Source organism: Hesperophylax consimilis, chromosome 1 (genome assembly GCF_061612785.1).
Source record: "Hesperophylax consimilis isolate HC1 chromosome 1, BYU_Hcon_1.0, whole genome shotgun sequence".
Classification (NCBI taxonomy): Eukaryota; Metazoa; Arthropoda; class Insecta; order Trichoptera; family Limnephilidae; genus Hesperophylax; species Hesperophylax consimilis.
Genome location: NC_142836.1, coordinates 18,185,699 through 18,204,109, shown reverse-complemented (window position 1 = coordinate 18,204,109; position 18,411 = coordinate 18,185,699). Strand labels below are relative to the sequence as shown.

The following is an 18,411-nucleotide window of genomic DNA, read 5'->3' as shown; positions in this document are numbered from 1 at the left end:
ATCCAATTGAGCTAAAACTTTACAAATCTTATTTTCTAGATAAATGGCAAATTTTAAAGGGGTCAGGCCAGCATTATAACGAAAATATTTTTTCGCCTTATACCTTGTAACCACCCTAATATGCATCCTAAAGTTAATAAATCTAAGAATTCTGTACCTACTTATATTGTCGGTAGTGGCGGCTCGTGACTTTTGGGTGTATTGGAGTGCTAATATTATTCAGGAAATTTCAGTTTAGCATTTCCTGAAAATCTTCATACAAAAAACAATTTTTCGAAAAAAAAATAAAAAATCGTTTTCAGCCAAAACAACATCAATAATGCCATTTTTGTAATATTAGCACTCTAGTAACCAAAAAGTCACGAGCCGCAACTGATTGTTGGAATGTTCTTTATATAGTTGGAACCAAATCGACAAATAACCATACTCTGTCTAACTTCTTACTAATAAGTCCACAGTGTTTTCAAACATTCTAGTGACTTGGTCACTTATATAAAATCATATTGTAACATATTGTATTTATACAATATAGAGAAAAATCTAACAACGCCGGGTACACGTCAGCAAGTTATAAATAAATTTTCCTTTCTTGACTTTCTGTTCCTTTCTTGACTGTTTACTATTTCAACTTGATATTGATTCATTTAATGATTGGTGCAAACTAAACTGCTTGGAACTTAATGTTGATAAATGCAAGGTTTTGTCCTTTTACAGAGCCAATAAACCTATTCAGTTTGAGTATAAACTAAATGGTGCTTGTCTATCAACTGTCACATCCATCAAGTACCTTGGGGTCACTCTTGATTGCAAACTCTCTTTTCGAGATCATATAAATAACATCGTAAATAAATCACTTAAACTACTCGGGTTCATTCATAGAATTACCTCAGACTTTATGGAATTACTCAGGAATTACTCTTGAAATTACTCTTGGAATTACTCTTTACTCAGGAATTATGAAATTTTTAAACAAAAACTCAAAAAACATTTTACTATTAAATAATTTTTAAGTATGTGTTACGATGTGCCAACCTATATTTCCATTATGTACAAAATAAATGCCATCTTATAATTTTCATTATGTATAAAAATAATTTTTCACTATGTACAAAAAAAAAAAACAATTGCTACTTATATTTTTATTATATATAAAAAAGTGATTCTTCATGCATCCAAATTGTAACAACTGATAAGTATGTATAGTACTGTCAATTTGATAGTGCTCCCTCCCTAAACACGAGAATTTCTCAATTAGGGAGGTATTGTTACCACTAATATTATATATTATATATATTGTTTAGTTATGTATTATATGTATATTGGTTAATAAATAAAAAAAAAACATAAAAGAACACTTAAAACTCTATATTGTTCGTTGGTTCGCCCTCACCTTGAATATGCCAGTGTCATTTGGTCTCTTTTCTATTCTGTCCACATTAGTCACATCGAATCTGTCCAACATCGCTTCCTACGGCGAATTGCTTGGAGGTTAGGACTCGAAAGAGGCGATTACTCATATGAGGAAATTGAACAAAAACTTTAAACCTATCTTCTTTAGAAAAACGTAGAAAAGACTCCGATCTAATTTGCATATTTAAAATAATCAACAGTATAACCGACTCACCTGAACTGTTACAACTCATTCAATTCAACATCCCATCACGTAGACTCCGAAATAATGAATTGTTGTTCCTCAATCACCACTCAACTAACTATGGGTACCATTCTTCTTTGTCCAGAATGTCGAGACTTGTAAACTCAAGTCAGAGCATTGAATTTTTTGGTGTAAGTCTAAATGACTTTCAAAAAGCGATACGTAATGTGTAATTTTTCACAACTTAATCGTTATTGATGCTCTGACTTGTAGTTATTTTCTTTATGTACTTTTTCTATTTTACATTGTCTTTGCCCTTCACATACATGTACTCTCCATTCACTGTCATCTATGTTTTCTTATTCGTGTCAATATTATGGTTTTAATGGACATATTGTCCGTAAATTAATAAATAAATTAATATTGAAGAAGAGAGATATCTGCATTGAAAAGGTTAATAAATAAAAACAAACATTTACAATTTTACTCTGTTATTTTATATATTTTTTAAATTATGTAGTTAGATATGTACTTACATGCCAATACAAAAAAAGAATTTTGTTATTTCTTACAGTATGCAGTGATGGATTAACATATTTTATGTGAATATTTTTTTACAAAGAAGGTAGGTTTAGTACCTCAAATTAAAAATGTATCCGAAAAGCTCACACCATCACTCCAACCTTTACATTATAATCGTAATAATATTTAATAATATAATATTTAGTTGATGTTAATAATAAATAATAATAATTTACAATTTATAATGCCTAAAAGTCAACCTTAAATAAATCAACTGTCTAACTGCAAAAAACGAACAAAAGTTGTTAACTTAAAGATATTTAAATGAATGAAACATATTTTGAAATCAATTGAAATGTTCAAATAATAGCTTCACGATTGACTAGATTTTACACTCTGCTCAAAATAACTATAATAACATAATAAATTATTATTATGACTAAATATATTAAAAAATAACAAAAATAGTTTTCAAAAGATATGCTTAGATAGATGTTGCAACAAAATAACTAAATACATTTTTATAATATAGGCATAATAAATAATAGAACCAATAAAAATAACTATTACTTCTTAAATGTGTAATTCATTTTAATATAATAACATGATAATTAATTTACTTTGCGTTAGTTCTTTGCACCACATCCTTGCTATGTATTTATATGGATGTGTTGTGTCGAATAATATTAATCATACAATTTGATCAAATTCAAACAAATAATTTACTTGTGATCTTTACGGGGTAAGCTTAAGAACTAAAGTTTAGTATTCTGTTTCTCCCAGCACGTGGTACATGAGCCTCTTGAAGGAGTTGGATTGGTGGATGGTTTCATCGTTGAGGGTGCTTACCTGAAATTACACCAATAAATTTCATATTTTTATAAAACAAAATTAAACATCTCTTTTTTTAAATTATTTTCGGAGCTAACCCTCTCCAAAAATAAACAACATCCTGTATTATTTATATCTAGGTACGTATTTAAAGTCTATTAACTTAAATAATTTTTAAAAAATCTCAGTGAAACGATTAAATACAAAGATTTTAACCAAGTTGTCCAAAGAATTGGATAGACTAATTGATATAGATAGATAGATTGAGAAAAAAAAACAGCTTTCTACGACGAAAGTAGGAAGGATCTAAATATTTTCAGGTTTTCATAGATATTTTATGTTAGAGAAATCATAAAATTATATAAAAAAAAACAGTTCATTAATTATGTGTGGGAGAGGGGGGTGGGGAGTATAAAACCTCCCTAAAAACATTCATTATTATTCAAATCATTCTAAAACAACCATACGACCTCACTACCGTAGAAAACTTTGAAGTTTAAAAAAGACACATCCGAATATAATTTGGTGTTATATTATTATCTGCATGCCTTGTTCTTTTTACATGTCTAATACCAGTATTGTTAGGTTGTAATTTTATATTATACATTTAATTAGAAACTGTAATGGAGCAAACCCCCAACCCAAAACGGGAATTAATTTATCTAGTGAGAAGGGTAGAATTGTTAAAAACAATTGCTTCTTAATAGTCTTAAGTAAGAAACATATTGTATATCTTTTAAAATCAATTTTACTAATATTAATAAAATAAATTAATAATTGATTAACAATTTTGGGAAAGGATAATAATTTCAGTAACTAACTTATAATAGGTAAACAAAAACTATATACTAACGTATGTATTGCTGGGTTTGTGTGACTGCTGCTGAGGAACGAGGTTCTTTAACGAAAATAAAAACAAATTAATAAACAATCAATTTACATAAATTAAGACATACGATATGATATAATATCCACCGAGTCAATACATTTCTACATGGTGGCTAAATAATAAATATAGGTAATGGGCGTTAAACTCTACAATAAGTAAAATTAAGCATTCAAATAATTGTAGAGGAAATCATAGAAATCAATGTTAGATTCTATTTTTCACTTCATTGAACATTAAGGGAGATTTTTCGTACGTTGATATTGTGATGATAGTATTGATAGGTACTATAATAATAAATTATGTCATAAGTAGATGCCATATCAGTGTCGTGGTAACTAATTAAAACTTTTTATAAGTCATCGGTATTTTACAAAAATCATCCAAGGAACATAAATTAAGAATCTACCAAAATTACAACGAGAAAAACATTCCAGTAATTCAACCCCCCAATAAGAAAAGAGAACAACTATTTAAACGGGAGTAGGGAAAATGATGTAGGAAAAGCAAGTAGAGGGTATTAGTACCTTTTGTGGCCCCGCGGTCTTGGCCTCAAGGGGATAGATGCGTGGGAATAGGGAATAATATAGTAGGAAGTAGGAGGGAAGTAGGAGGGAAGTAGGTCGAGAAAAAAAGAACGGGAGTAGAGAATATGGAGTAGGAAGTACGGGGCACTAGGGGGTGATAGGTAAGTATTACCTTATGTGGCCCCGCGGTCTTGGTCGCGATAGAAAGAATAGGAGTAGAGAATATGGAGTAGGAAGTACGGGGCACTAGGGGGTGAGTGGTAAGTATTACCTTATGTGGCCCACGGTCTTGGTCGCGATAGAAAGAATAGGAGTAGAGAATATGGAGTAGGAAGTACGGGGCACTAGGGGGTGAGTGGTAAGTATTACCTTATGTGGCCCCGCGGTCTTGGTCGCGATAGAAAGAATAGGAGTAGAGAATATGGAGTAGGAAGTACGGGGCACTAGGGGGTGAGTGGTAAGTATTACCTTATGTGGCCCCGCGGTCTTGGTCGCGATAGAAAGAATAGGAGTAGGGAATATGGAGTAGGAAGTAGGAAACAGTAGGAAGTAAGTGGTAAGTAGTACCTTGTGTGGCCCCGCGGTCTTGGCCGCGACGGGAGAGAAGACCTTGGTCTGTGCGGGCACAGCCACCTCATGGACAACATCTCCCAGGGAGTCCTCCTGCAGGTACTTGTATGTCTCCGACTTGTTGGGGTCATATAGAACTGTTTTCTTGTAGCTAGAGGGTAGTGTCACAAGAGGTATAATGTAGGGGAGCTCATATCCACAAAAAGAAACTATTAGTATTGTTATTGTGTATAAGCGCAATAATAAATAACATTAAGTTTATTCAGACAAAAAAAAAACAAATATTTATTTTATTTTATGTTATTAAAAAATAATTAATGATAATTAAAATATATTTTTTAATTTACTTATATTATGTTTACAAAGTAACATCGTGCATGTTGCAATAATGGTAAAGTAAATAAGAGTGGATGGACGAACGAAAAGGGTGGCCAGTATGGATGATAACAAAAATTATAATAATTATTCAAGTTGATTAAGTTGTGTGGTGATTAAAACAGGTGTCATTAGTTGGATTTATGGGGATTGTTATTTTTAAGTATTTGTTGTTTTTGTTTGATGAATGATAAATCAATGAAAATACTAACATTAATTATGTAGAATATGATCTGTACGGATTAGAAGTAAGTGAAACTTAGTTACTAAATGATGTCATTACATCGTTTTTTTTAAATTTCTATCATAAAAACACCCAAAGATTTTGTGACAAGCGAAGATTATGAATGTTTGAGCTAAGCGAAGATTTGTGTTTTCGTACTGCGTAAATTTGTACAAAAACGTCATTTTTTAAATGCTTTCCAATGTGAGTCAAATCCAAAAAATATGTGAAAAATAAAATGATTATTGATAAGCATTAGGGCGAGTATATTCTTTTTGCTTCTACTTATATTGATACACTTGCCTCTTAGACTTAACGGGTCTTCCTAGAGAACCATTTGTTCTAATAAAACAACAAAATGCTTAATTAATTTTCCATAATTTTTCATAAAACATCACTAAATTTAGTACTTATAAAAAATAAATAATACAATTAACATGTCATAACATATGTATATATCCAATAAAGCCAATATTCATAAGATAATACACAATTTGCGAGGTTTTGCTAGTAGATTCCTGCAATTAGCTATTTCAAAATAAGATTACCGAACACTTATTCATTCGATAATTCGCTAAATTCATAGATTAAAGAATAACACTAGAAGTGCCTTCCATATAAATTTGAATGGAAATAAAATTTCCATTTAGCCTAACAGCCCAGCGCCCGTCTCATTTACTATCTAGAATTTCGTAAACGCAGTTTTGTATTGTAAATATTTGGATAGGCACTTCTTGTATTATTATTGATTCTATGGTTGATTGCTACAGATTTAGGATTATTGAAAATCCATTTCATTCAAAACCCATACAAAGGATTGTTGGTTTAGACTAAATATGACATCAAAAGCTTTTTGTAATGTGTGTAGTTAAAAATACTCACGGCACAGTGTTTGTATCCCTTCTGATCGTGTCAGCGATATTAGGTTCCGAATAGAGTCCAATTGGCGAATTGAATTGTTTGTGTGCGTACTGAAATACAAAATACATTCATTATTACACAGAAAATTTAGATCCTCACTAAAATTATGGCTGATGACAGATTAAGTGCATTGGAAAATGAGCAATAGCACATTATTGTAATTATCTGAGTAAAATCTTTGTTACTCCATTTAGAAACACGTTTAAATGAGTCGTTGGCAAAGTTATATTGACTTAATAATAATTGAAGACATTTAGTATAAAATTTTCCCACGTGAAATTTAATAGCAGTTGGTTGAATGGATTTTATGATATTTCATTAGTTAAATGTTATCTGTTTTGAGGTTAAGATTTTATGTTTTGATTAAGTTTAAAATTCACTCTAATAAATCATTTTATTAATGAATTGTAAATCAGAGCAATTCTTTAAGAAAATTATAAAATAGTTATTTTTCTCAATTACAGTATTATTTTAAAAATCTTAGTTTGCATCGCACATCTTTTCGTCTTAGTAGTTTTATTATCGTTAAACTCTTTTGATTGTTTTCAGAATTTTACTTATTATAGTTGTAAAAACAATTATTTGATCGAACAAGGTAATTATAACATCTACAAAAGTACAAGGTAGGTATTATTTTTTGCATCAGCTTCACGGAATCGTAAAAAGGCGAAGTGTAAAATTGGAAAGTTCTGTCCGAATTTCCACAAAAGGGACGTGATGAAAAGAGCCAACGCTGGAAGGAATTCGGTTATCAAATAGGTAGTTTGTGGTATGACTGGTGAATGATGACGGTGCAAGCAAGATAGTGAAAGCAACATTAACACACAAGCTGGTGAAGAAAATCACTCCTTGATAATAAACAGTATCTAAACACCTTGATGGATGCTTCCTCGCCGCCTATTCGGTGCAACATGGTGTCGGCTACCTAAATTCCACAAAACATCGTCAGCATCGAACACAACATATTATGTTATTCCACAGTTTATATTATTTTCTCTTCATTTCACAGTAATTTGATTAAAGAACACGAAACACCTAAAGAAAATAAAAATGATCCAATACATACTATATATTTATATGTAGGTAAATCTGGCGGCATATCCCACTTAAAATTTAGTTTTCTACAATGCAACAAAAATATCTCGTCTTGTATAATATATGTACAGCAGTCAAACGTTCCTACTATTATTGCGCATAATACAATAGCATCTTTGAAAATTCAGCTACAAGCTTTAAATTAAATGATGTTTGCATTTAAGTTGGCAGCCAATAATACAGACCATTATTCAATAATAATAAGAGTAATGTAATATTATTACTAATCCATGAATGCATTTTGCAGAAGTAAGCCACGGGTGCAGTGGAAAGCTCTAATGTACAGTTCGCTGCGTGAGTTTTGTGAATGCAATGTGTCAAGGATAAACAGACGCAGAGAGAGCTTGCAATAGTTCTTGAAGTATTTCACAATTATTATTAGCACAAATCCACAATATTTCTCAAGTATATTTGATAATTCATTGCACGTTCAAAAAGATATAATTTTTTCTTTCGAACCGGAGTCTAACACATATTTTAATAATTGTGTGCTAAAAAAACAAATCTAGTGAACTAAAAAAAATGTGGATCATCAATTGACTAACTAATTGTTGACATAAAATCTGGATTTTAAATAATGTGATTGTTAATGATTTAAAAACTTCAATAGATTTTGTTAATTTATTTATTTTAGGACCACTTTTACTCTGCTACGGGCACTTTCAGACGGAAAATTTCAGGCCAGTCCACTTGGGAACAAATCTAAAGATTCCCTCAGAAGCTTAAATCCCTGTTTAAAATTAATAAATCGAACAAGGTCTTAAAGTTTTAAATTATTATATTGTTATAAAATGACAATAAAAGATTTGACATATTACACGAATCGAATACTATACTCAAGAGTTCAAGTTCGCCCTGCGTCTGTTGAAATTATGTAGGCGTCGTAGAAGTGACTTACTTTACGCCTCAAGAGGTAATATTAGCCCAATATATTTTTTAATATCTCTAAAAATACTGCAATGTTGAAATTTTGTACGGTGCAAAATTTAGAGCTTTCACAATTGCGTCATTCTGACTGACTAACATCGTCAGCTGCGCGGGTATTAGTTTTTTGTACGAAATTGTCTGTTTCCAGAGAAGATAAATTTTACATTGAACAAGGTCGACCAGTTTCATTGCCAAAATATGCCACAATGTCACGAGAACTAGAAGCACCACTAGAAATACTGTAATTCACGAATTCAGTAATTTTCGAGATTTTTTAAAATGGTGCATTGTTACTCTGTAAGGGAAGAAGTCAGACACTTTGCAGCAAATGGAGTGTGAACTAGAAGGACTACTAAAATAGTACTTTTTGAGATATTTTATTTCAAATGGTGCATTGTTACCCCACAAGGGGTAAAGTCCGACACTTTACTGTGAATGAAGTGTGTGGATTGCATGGTGTAGTGTGTACACTGTACAGCGAAGTATATGTATAGAGTATGGTGTGAAGTGTACCTTCTGCTTCATGAGCACGTCATGGTCGTGATGGGGCGCGGCGCGCATGGCGGGGTTGGGGTGGTGGCGCAGGTAGCTCTCGGTGGGACCATTCTCCCTCTTCACCTTGGCTCCGGGGAGGACCAGGGGGGTGGTACGGTAGGGCTGGCAAACGTAACACATTATTATACAGAGGACAATCACAACCATATCATTCATAATAAATTATTAAATATTTAAACAATGATCTAAATTACTTTCACAAAAAACAAACAAGGAATTAAAAAATATATATATATTATCTAATAATAGATTTTAAATCGCGGCTCGTGATTTGTGAGTGTGATAAAGTACTAAGATTTGAAAAATTCTACATTATTGATGATGTTTCGTCCAAAATGTTTTTTTTTTTTTAAATGATTTTTTGTATGAATATTTTCAGGAAATTTCAGTTTGGCCGTGCGCCGTACGGATTTCCTGAATCTTCAAAAAAAAACGAATTTTCGAAAAAATAATAAGACGTTTTCGGCTACAACAATATCAATAATGTCATTTTTGTAGTATTAGCACTCTAGTAAACCCAAAAGTCACGAGCCACCACTATTTCGGGGTCGTCCATCATATTACGAAAATGAGGTATGTCATTCTTGGTAGATATGTATTATCTCAATATTAGATGGATTGTTAGAGAAGGTATATACAAGCGACACAAAAAAGGATACACAGATGTCACATTATATAACTTGGAAAAATCCCCCATAAACCACTCAAAAGCCAATTTTGACTTCGATTTCTCAGAAATACAGTACATATTTATTCTTCTTATATTTAACTATTTTATGCACCCATGGGGTATTTACATTTACAATTAAAAATGATTGCATACAATAATTACTATATTACAATTAGATTATTTTTTTAAGTACAAAATATCAAAAATAATATAGTGACAGAATTATAGATAGTTTAGGTGTGTTTTAAACATCGAATTTGTCATGTTAGAAGTGTCATTTGTAGATATATTTTTTTACATGGTACGATTTTTGGTGTAATCCGATACATTTGATAATAATTATATAATGACACGCTGGCCTTTCATTAGACATTTCCATTTAAAAGAATATAATTTTTTTTTAAAAAACTTTTAAAATTGATTATTTAATTAGTTGATCACTGTAGAATCAACACGCTATTTTTATCCCAAATATGAGAAAAATAACAATGATAATAATAAAAATAAAAACAGAAGACCAACATATTATGAGAAAGAAAATCTTTTAAACAATATATCAATTCACAGAGAGATTGTAAATAATCAAGTCTGTTAAAGCAAGTGAGAGAAATTCATCAAGAAAACTTATTTACTCCTGATTATAAATAAATTAATGCGAGCTGTATATTTAAGATATAACCACATATTAAATTAATATATTTCGCAGTTACTAGGGAGTTAATGTTTAAAAAATAATAATAATTAAAGGCAAATAATTTTACGCCCCAAAATGTTAGTTATTCTCCGAAAAACACAAAGATTATGGAAGGACATGTTGTTTTATGGGAATACCCCAGAAGAATAACAATTGCTTCCAAACTTCTGAAATACGTGAGACTATGGCATCCTCAATTGAGGTATGTTGTGAGGCTGAAGGTAGTGGAGATGGAAAGTAAAAGGGAAGAGGAAAGGGAAGAATCTATGCTATTTTAAATGAATAAATTGTCAAATGACAATAATTAAACAAATAAAATATACTTGCGCAAGCCGTGATTTGAACGAGTGACCTTCGGATTGCTAGTCGAGAGCCTTACCCCTCGACCACAGAGGCAGTCATGTCATTGAGGACGTTGCGAGAGTTAGTAGATATGTATATCGATCTGATACGTCTAATTAGGTGTCTGATAAGTTTGCCAAAAGATATTTATTTTGTCACAGAAATTTTCACTGCCAAAAAGCTTAATTTTTTATTTTCGATTTCATTCAAAGGTAATAATTACTTAACAAAAATGACCTGTCCAGAATTACGTTATGAGCGGTGTCCCATTTAGAGATATCTATATTTATTCACCCTTGGATGCCGCATTCAATTGAAGTGTTCTATTTTCTTACCAAAAGCTCTAAGATTAGCTGAGGGAATCTCAGTGCTCAGGTGTCTAGGTCAGAAGGAGATAAAGTCACACGCATTACGCTACCGTCAACAAGCCCTATATATATAAACAATTACGTACACTAATAGAGTTTCGACTCTTTTTTCTATTTCATAATTAGAAAATGTGGAATGACAAATTGGCGTCCTTATTTATCAACGCAAACAAAGTTCAAAACTCAATAACTCTTGATAGAAATGAAGTTGCAGGCTGAATTCTAGACAAACAATCATTGCAAATTTCATGAAGCCAGAGCTCACCGTGCGAGAGTTTTCGCAAAAATTTTAGTTAATAATCTTAACTATTCATAATATAATTATATTCTTGAATTATTTGTGCAGTAAGTTGGCGCGGTCATCTTAGTTTTGGTAAATTTAGAAAAACACGTTTCATTTATTGTATTATAATATCAACAAATTGATAATATAACAAACAAAAAAACTACTTTACCAGCGGCACAAAAAGATGCTATGTAATTTGCGGCGAATCGGAGCCTCGGAGCTTTTATTTCAACAAATAATATCTTGCAAGTCTCGTTGTTTTATGACGCTTTAACGCTCTCAGACTGCGAAAAGCTTTTTCTTCTTCATTAATTTCATCGCGCCTACACAGATATTTTTGTAAGTTGTATTTGAATTATAATTGACGTAATATGTTTTGATCACCGAGATCTAAGATAGATAGTGATTTATATTCTGAAACGTTTGATGGAAATCTGGCTGCTACCTTTGTAAAATTTTTAAGGTCAAAATGACCTGGAGATTTTATAAATATATTTTTTTTAATATCCAGTCCTAAAATTGTATGGTAAAAATATTAATATCAACCGTAAAATCAGACGATATGCAGTATTCTTAATTTTGTGTATTGCGTAAAAAATCGCAAATTCCCCAAGCTTTAACTTTGCAATAAAACTGCGTTTATCTGAAGTAATCCACAAGGTAAGTGTAAGTATGCTTTCTTTATCTTTTTGTACATAATTTGATAGAGCCCAGGAATTCAAATTTATACAGCACCTTTGAGGTGATTTTTCGCAAAACCGGCGCTGTACAAGTTATTCAATTATTGCCGTTATTGTTAGGGCTATTTACTAAATACCATTAAGGTATTATTGACATATAAATCATAGTAAAATTATGTAGCAATTAGTTTCTCATTTCGTGATGGTAAAAAAAGAGATAAAATCAATGTCAAATCTTCGCACATAACGTAATATTGCAGAGCAACCAATATTTAGCAACTGCTCCTACAACCCTCTTGGCAACAATTCTAAATTCAAGAACCGCGCGACGCGTTTCGTATCCACAGACATTTCTTTAGTAAACGTATATTTACTAGCGCAGAGTGTCTTGTCTTGAGGTTGGCCATGCGATCCCCGTTCACGTAGGTAGCTGTAATATGAACTTTTGCGGTCCAAAATAGTTTTCATCATTTAATGTCAGCAAGGATGATCATGTTATTATGTGAGTCTAGTTTGATACGTAGGAGTTAGGCGGAGAAGAATCTAATATCTCTCTCAGCTTCTGCGAGCCGCGACCTTCTGGGAAGCCGAAATAATGTTTAATTTATCGGAACCGGCGTCACTCTTGCGCAACGTGAGATTTCCTTGGACCCGATCGTATTTCGTGGAAAATATTTGTTAACCTAGGGAAAAATTTCTACGACTAATAAAATCACACTTATGTAAAAACCCGAAAGTATTTAATAAACCCAAGATAGGCACTTTAAACCTACGTCAATCATCTGTTTTAGGAGGGTGAAAATAGATTTTAATAACTCCCAACAATTGAGCATGTTTGCCTAAGGTTATTAATGACTTGAGGAGGTTTTTATTGTAAGTTCAAGATGTTTTTTGAACTGCGTGCCTTAAAGGTTTTAACATTCAACATAATTCTGTTTTCCGGTAATATATGCAAGTTAGAATAATCAGATTATTATATTTATTAGCGTTATTTAGTTCAATGACGATTAGAGTAGGTATACAAAAACTGAAACGTTCTTAGAACTGGATATGCGTATAAATAATATTTTACACTCGAGTCCGAATCAACAAAAAAGTCTTTCAAATAATGCAAATGCACCTGTTGATTACTCAATGGTTCTTTAACATCAACACAATATCCTGAATTCGTTGTTTTAAACGTCATTGTTTACTTGGGTTTATTTATGTATATATTCCGGTAACATCCGTTCAACGAATAACTTAGAAAAATTATCGCTGGAACCGAGTTATTTCCAGGAGAGGGAAGGCTTCGTTGTCACAAGGACGTCTCACTTTTTAAAGAACGAGCACAATACAATGAATGATAAAATAAGGTTTAAAATGGATGAATTTTCACAAAATATAACTGGTTACAGGTTAGTCCATAATAATCGGTGTAAATATATCGACTGCGGTTTGAAAACGAACCCAGAGGCCGGCGGATTCCTCCTCTTTGGGGAGTTCAGGGTGGATGATGGAGATGTAGGTGTTTTCCCGGACGGTGAACATCTTGGCGACTAGGTCTGCACAACCTGAGCTACTACTGAGCCCTTGTAAAGGACAAGAGACAGGAGATTAGGACAGGGAGGAACGACACTGGCGACAGCTTTCGGAGAGCGCTCGAGACGGACTGGCCAACGGGGAGCAGACTGCCAAAATTATTTCATACCATCATTCATTTATGCTTTTACGCGATTTTTATTTTAATTTCAACACTATAAAGTTTCTCTGCATGAGTGGAAATTTTTATGTGATAACTTGAAAATAGCGGCCATTGAACGAGATAAGAGAGACTTTGTAGATATATCATATCCAAACTGCAAATCTGATTGATTCTCCGAAACATTAAAATTTATGGAATTCCTGCTCTAAGTTGGCTCTCAAATATGATTAATCCTGTTTCTTCGAAGGCGTGAGACATTCTGGTAGTTCAAAGAAAACATTTCACAGAATCATGTATGCCATTATGTGAAAAATTTAACTTCTTAAATCCATAGCTAACATATTTATTTTATATTTTTTGCCCTGAGGTATTCAGTTCGCAACGTACTTGAATATAAATTATGCTAATTTTGGATGAATCCATTTTATTTGTAAAAAATTATTGGCGTGGAAAAAATCTCTCTTTCATAAATATGTCAAGTTCAGTAAATGTGTTCAGTGATTTTCACACAGTGGCCAATAATAATTTATAAAAAAGCAGCGGCAGGTGATTGATACTCGTAATGTGTGTCCGACTTGTTTTGTTTACGTCGCGAGCTTTAGAATATTTTTGTGGAATTCTTTTTTTATACGGAACATAACAGAAGCTGCACTGTTATGAAAATCAAAACAACGTCAGCAAAATATGATTATTTTTACCCAAACATGACGATCTGTGAGACTTGACGCACGAAATGAAGATAAAAGCGCAAGCTTTAAGTTTGGAAATTAAGGGTTCGGTTCCCAGTAGTCATTTTGGTTCCCGGTAGTAATTTGAACAACTCTTTCATAGGACGAGGGTTCAATTTTCGTGGAATTCATAAAAAAAAGTAATGAAGCAATTTCGGGATGTGCAGACATAGTCGATGGAATCATCGATGTTAATTATCAATTTAAAAAAATGGTACGTAGCCTACAAATTCAAATTCAAAAAAATATTTACTGCACAAAAATACAGAGTACAAAGGTACATCCTATTTACTTAAAGTGTACATCCTATTTCTTCCAGCTAACCCAGAAACAATAACAACCTTAGCTAACAACCTTATACTATGAAGCCTGTCAAGATAGAAGTTGCATAAGCCCAAAACTTTAAACTGGGATAAATGTGTTGATAGTTTAGAAATGTGGGTACAAAAGTAAAAATTGGAAAAAAGCTTGTGGAATTTATCAAGCTACTTCTCTTTGATAAATCGCTAACCCATTTAGGTACAAGAAATAATATTTTTCCGACCAAGTAGGTTCTTTAAAGAATAGTGCACACCTATTCCTAATAAATTCCCTATGAAACGGACTATTTGTATGGTTGACTTACAAAAAAATACCTGTCCCCGAAATACTTTATAAACGAAAAGCAAAAACAGGGGTGTCAAACTCCTTTGAAATAACTATTTATTACATGATAAGCGCCCTTGAGGTGTGTTTTTTCATAAACGGCGCTACAAAAATTATCCAATTATTATTATCATGACAGGCCTTCGGGGGTGCTTTGTACCTAAACTTCGACAACAAGAAACAAAGCGATCTATTCCCTGTTACTATTCACATACACACAATCAAATTAACAAATCATTTCTAACTTCGTGGTTATATTTTCATTATGACTCACTAAAACATTATTTAAGTACACCACTTTACACAGACATTATTTCCAACCCATATCATCCTTATAAATATTGGGTTTCATTTTATTTATTTGAAAATATACATATTAACACACATACACCATTGTATCATGTCTGCAGAGATGTGCTTTATTTCAAATAAATCCATTTCAAATGGAAATGCAAAATGCAAAATGGGTATTTTCCATTTTGCATTTTAAATGCTTTTCTAAAAACCATTTTGCATTTTGCATTTTAAATGCTTTTCTCAATGCATTTTCCATTTTAAATGCTTTTTTGCAACATTCTTCCTACTATCTCCACTCATCTTTCTTCATAAGCCCCAAATGTAAGTCGGTCCTCAACCTCGCTATGAGAGATAATTTACATTTGTCAAGTTGCTCCCTGGTAGGAGCCCTGGCAATTGAGTGATACCATTACAAAAAAATACTGATTCAAATAGGTACTAAACATGGGGCCATGACGCTGTAATATTAAATGTTAGATAGCAGTTTCTATATTTTTACGTTGGCAACTATAGTCACGCGCAAAATTTTTGTGGTTTCATAATCTGTAGTCGTGGTGATTTTGGATTTACCATCATGTAATATGTTTGTTCTAAATTGATGTTAATTATTAAATTTTATTTATTTAACGCCCAGAGGGCTTTTACATGGTTGGTAGTATAATTTTAATTTGACAGATACTTTGAAACATAAAAAATAAGAATAAAATTACATTTGAAAAACCTATGCAACAAGTCATACAAACAATAAATAAATAAATGACAAAATTGTTTAAAAATTATATAATTATTTTAATTGTTTGACCTGATAAACCATTTTGCATTTTGAAAATAGGTATTTTGCATTTTGCATTTGAAATGCTTTTCTAAAACCCATTTTGCATTTTGCATTTTCAAATGGAAAAGTTTTGACCCATTTCCATTTTGCATTTCAAATGGTTTTAGGTACCCATTTTGCACATCTCTGCATGCTGTGATACCCCAATACTTTCATGCAGCGGTCCACAAACTTTTTTGTCCCGTAGACTACGTTCCAATTTTTTTTTCTGTTTTGGGTAGACCCCATGCTTTCCTAATAGTTCTTTTTCAAACCAACGTTTCCCCAGATTTCGGAATGGGTTTGTATGCTTGAGGTATTCTCGATAGCTCAGTACTGGATTCTCCACAATATTTTCGAATCCACTAATTCTCCACAGATTTGAGATTCCCCCGAATTTGACCACTTCGTCAACATTTCAGAATTTCTATAGATGTCACATCACTGTTGTTCTTTGAAACTATCCCGTACTAAACCATAGTAAAATTATGTTCCAAAAAAATGTGACCTCAAATTGGCCAAAAAGTGGTCCACGAGAGTGGACCATCTCATGCACCCCCAATCTTTTTTTTCATTGACATGGACCCTCTGCAAGTCGAAATCGACCCCTGGGGGAATGAAATGCTTTAATGTTATGAAATATATTGCCCTACACAGCCGTTCATGATCGGTACACGTACATTGTTTTCATGAACATTTTACCTTTTGTAAATATATTGAGAGGAAGAACCTATTTATAAAAGCGAGTATAAAAACAAATAATAAATAAATTTTAGTTATTAATTATTATTATTTAAGTTAATTACACATGCACACAAATAAGAAATTATGCAATGCATGTGCAGAGAAGCGGATAAATTAAATCATCTAATTATGTCGGTTATAACATTAATATGTGCAATAATCTTCATTCGTTTTATGCTATTTGTTTTCTATTAGCTGAAATATGTAATAGGTGATTTTTCATTGAATCTTCAAAGACTTTGAATTAAAGGAATTAAGCGTGAAATTTGGCATGAATCGAAATCCCGGCGCAAGGGAACCAGGTCGGGGTTAGATATTCAATAAATTATAATATTTTCAGTAAGTAATAAATTGTCAAACTAAATGGGTTGACATGTTTGGTGCTTTGGTCTGGTTAGCGTTCAGTAATCGGGAGTGACAGTGTATAAACATTACCAGGAGAAGATACACACAAGGTCTTTAAGAAAAATATGAGAAGAAAACTGGCATTTTCCATGCCGAAAAAAAATTATGTAAGATTGAAAAAAGAAATTATTTCACTGGAAATTTGATAAGCTTCACATTTTATACCTATTTACGTAAGAAATCAACCATTAAAAATATTCCCATCTCCTTCTACCCCCTCAGTAAATTGATGTCGGTATCTACTATCTATTAAAACTGAAATATAAAAACTGTTGAGTTCTTAGAGGAATTCCTCCAAGGTTAATAAATATATTTTTCTGGAAAGAGATATTTTAGGAATTTCAGATATTTTCTAGAAAATTATTCTACTAAAAATAATAATTAGTACAAAATGTCGTACTAGTACGATGACTGGTAAGAATAGAATGATTTATATTGCTGTTATTACCCTACGAAAAAAATCCCGTACAGCGAAATATGTTTCTGAAAATCATGACCGATTTATAAAAGTAGGTATTTCACTGAATAGTTGTCAGAAATTAATGGTTTTTGCTATCGTGCGAGCATTTGGAAAAGCGTGAATATTTAAAAATGCGTGTTTTAATAATTCGATAAATTATTTTTACGACATCAGCGATTTGAAAATAATATTACGAATAAAATATTAGTGTTATTTTTGCGTAGTTTTCGTAAATACCCGAAGAAAAACTAAGATACCTGGGAAAAGATTCAAATTATGGTGATTATTAACAACACGTCTGGTTGGAATTACGGAAAACCAAATATTTCACTAGATAATCTTTAAATTATAAGTGAGAACCTTCGATAACAAACGTGCCACATTCTTTTACTCTCACTTGCGGGTTGCGGGCTCAATACCCGGTAAAGAAAAATCAAAATAAATTTACTTTATAATTATATAGCTGTCACTTTCGCTACATATATCGCGAAAGATATTATTATTACTGTCAGAATAGGTGAGACAATTTTATTAACATTATAAAGCTGAGGAAATTCTTGGAAAATTT

At 32.1% G+C, this 18,411-nt stretch overlaps 1 protein-coding gene across 3 annotated transcripts in view; it reads right to left on the bottom strand.

Moving 5' to 3' along the window:
* Nucleotides 1-2,068: 2,068 nt before the first annotated feature.
* Zasp66 (PDZ_signaling and DUF4749 domain-containing protein Zasp66) overlaps nt 2,069-18,411 on the bottom strand; it is a 44,980-nt gene continuing 28,637 nt past the window's right edge. For 2 of the 3 annotated variants that reach the window (XM_089650987.1, XM_089651000.1), the window contains 7 exons: nt 8,985-9,128; nt 7,324-7,374; nt 6,411-6,499; nt 5,832-5,870; nt 4,928-5,081; nt 3,801-3,845; nt 2,069-2,965 (listed from right to left, as the gene is read on the bottom strand). In XM_089650987.1, coding sequence (XP_089507113.1) covers nt 2,879-2,965; nt 3,801-3,845; nt 4,928-5,081; nt 5,832-5,870; nt 6,411-6,499; nt 7,324-7,374; nt 8,985-9,128 — 609 coding nt within the window. In that variant the 3' untranslated portion in view covers nt 2,069-2,878. The remainder of the gene's footprint in view (nt 2,966-3,800; nt 3,846-4,927; nt 5,082-5,831; nt 5,871-6,410; nt 6,500-7,323; nt 7,375-8,984; nt 9,129-18,411) is intronic. The other variant, XM_089650993.1, reaches the window with a different exon arrangement.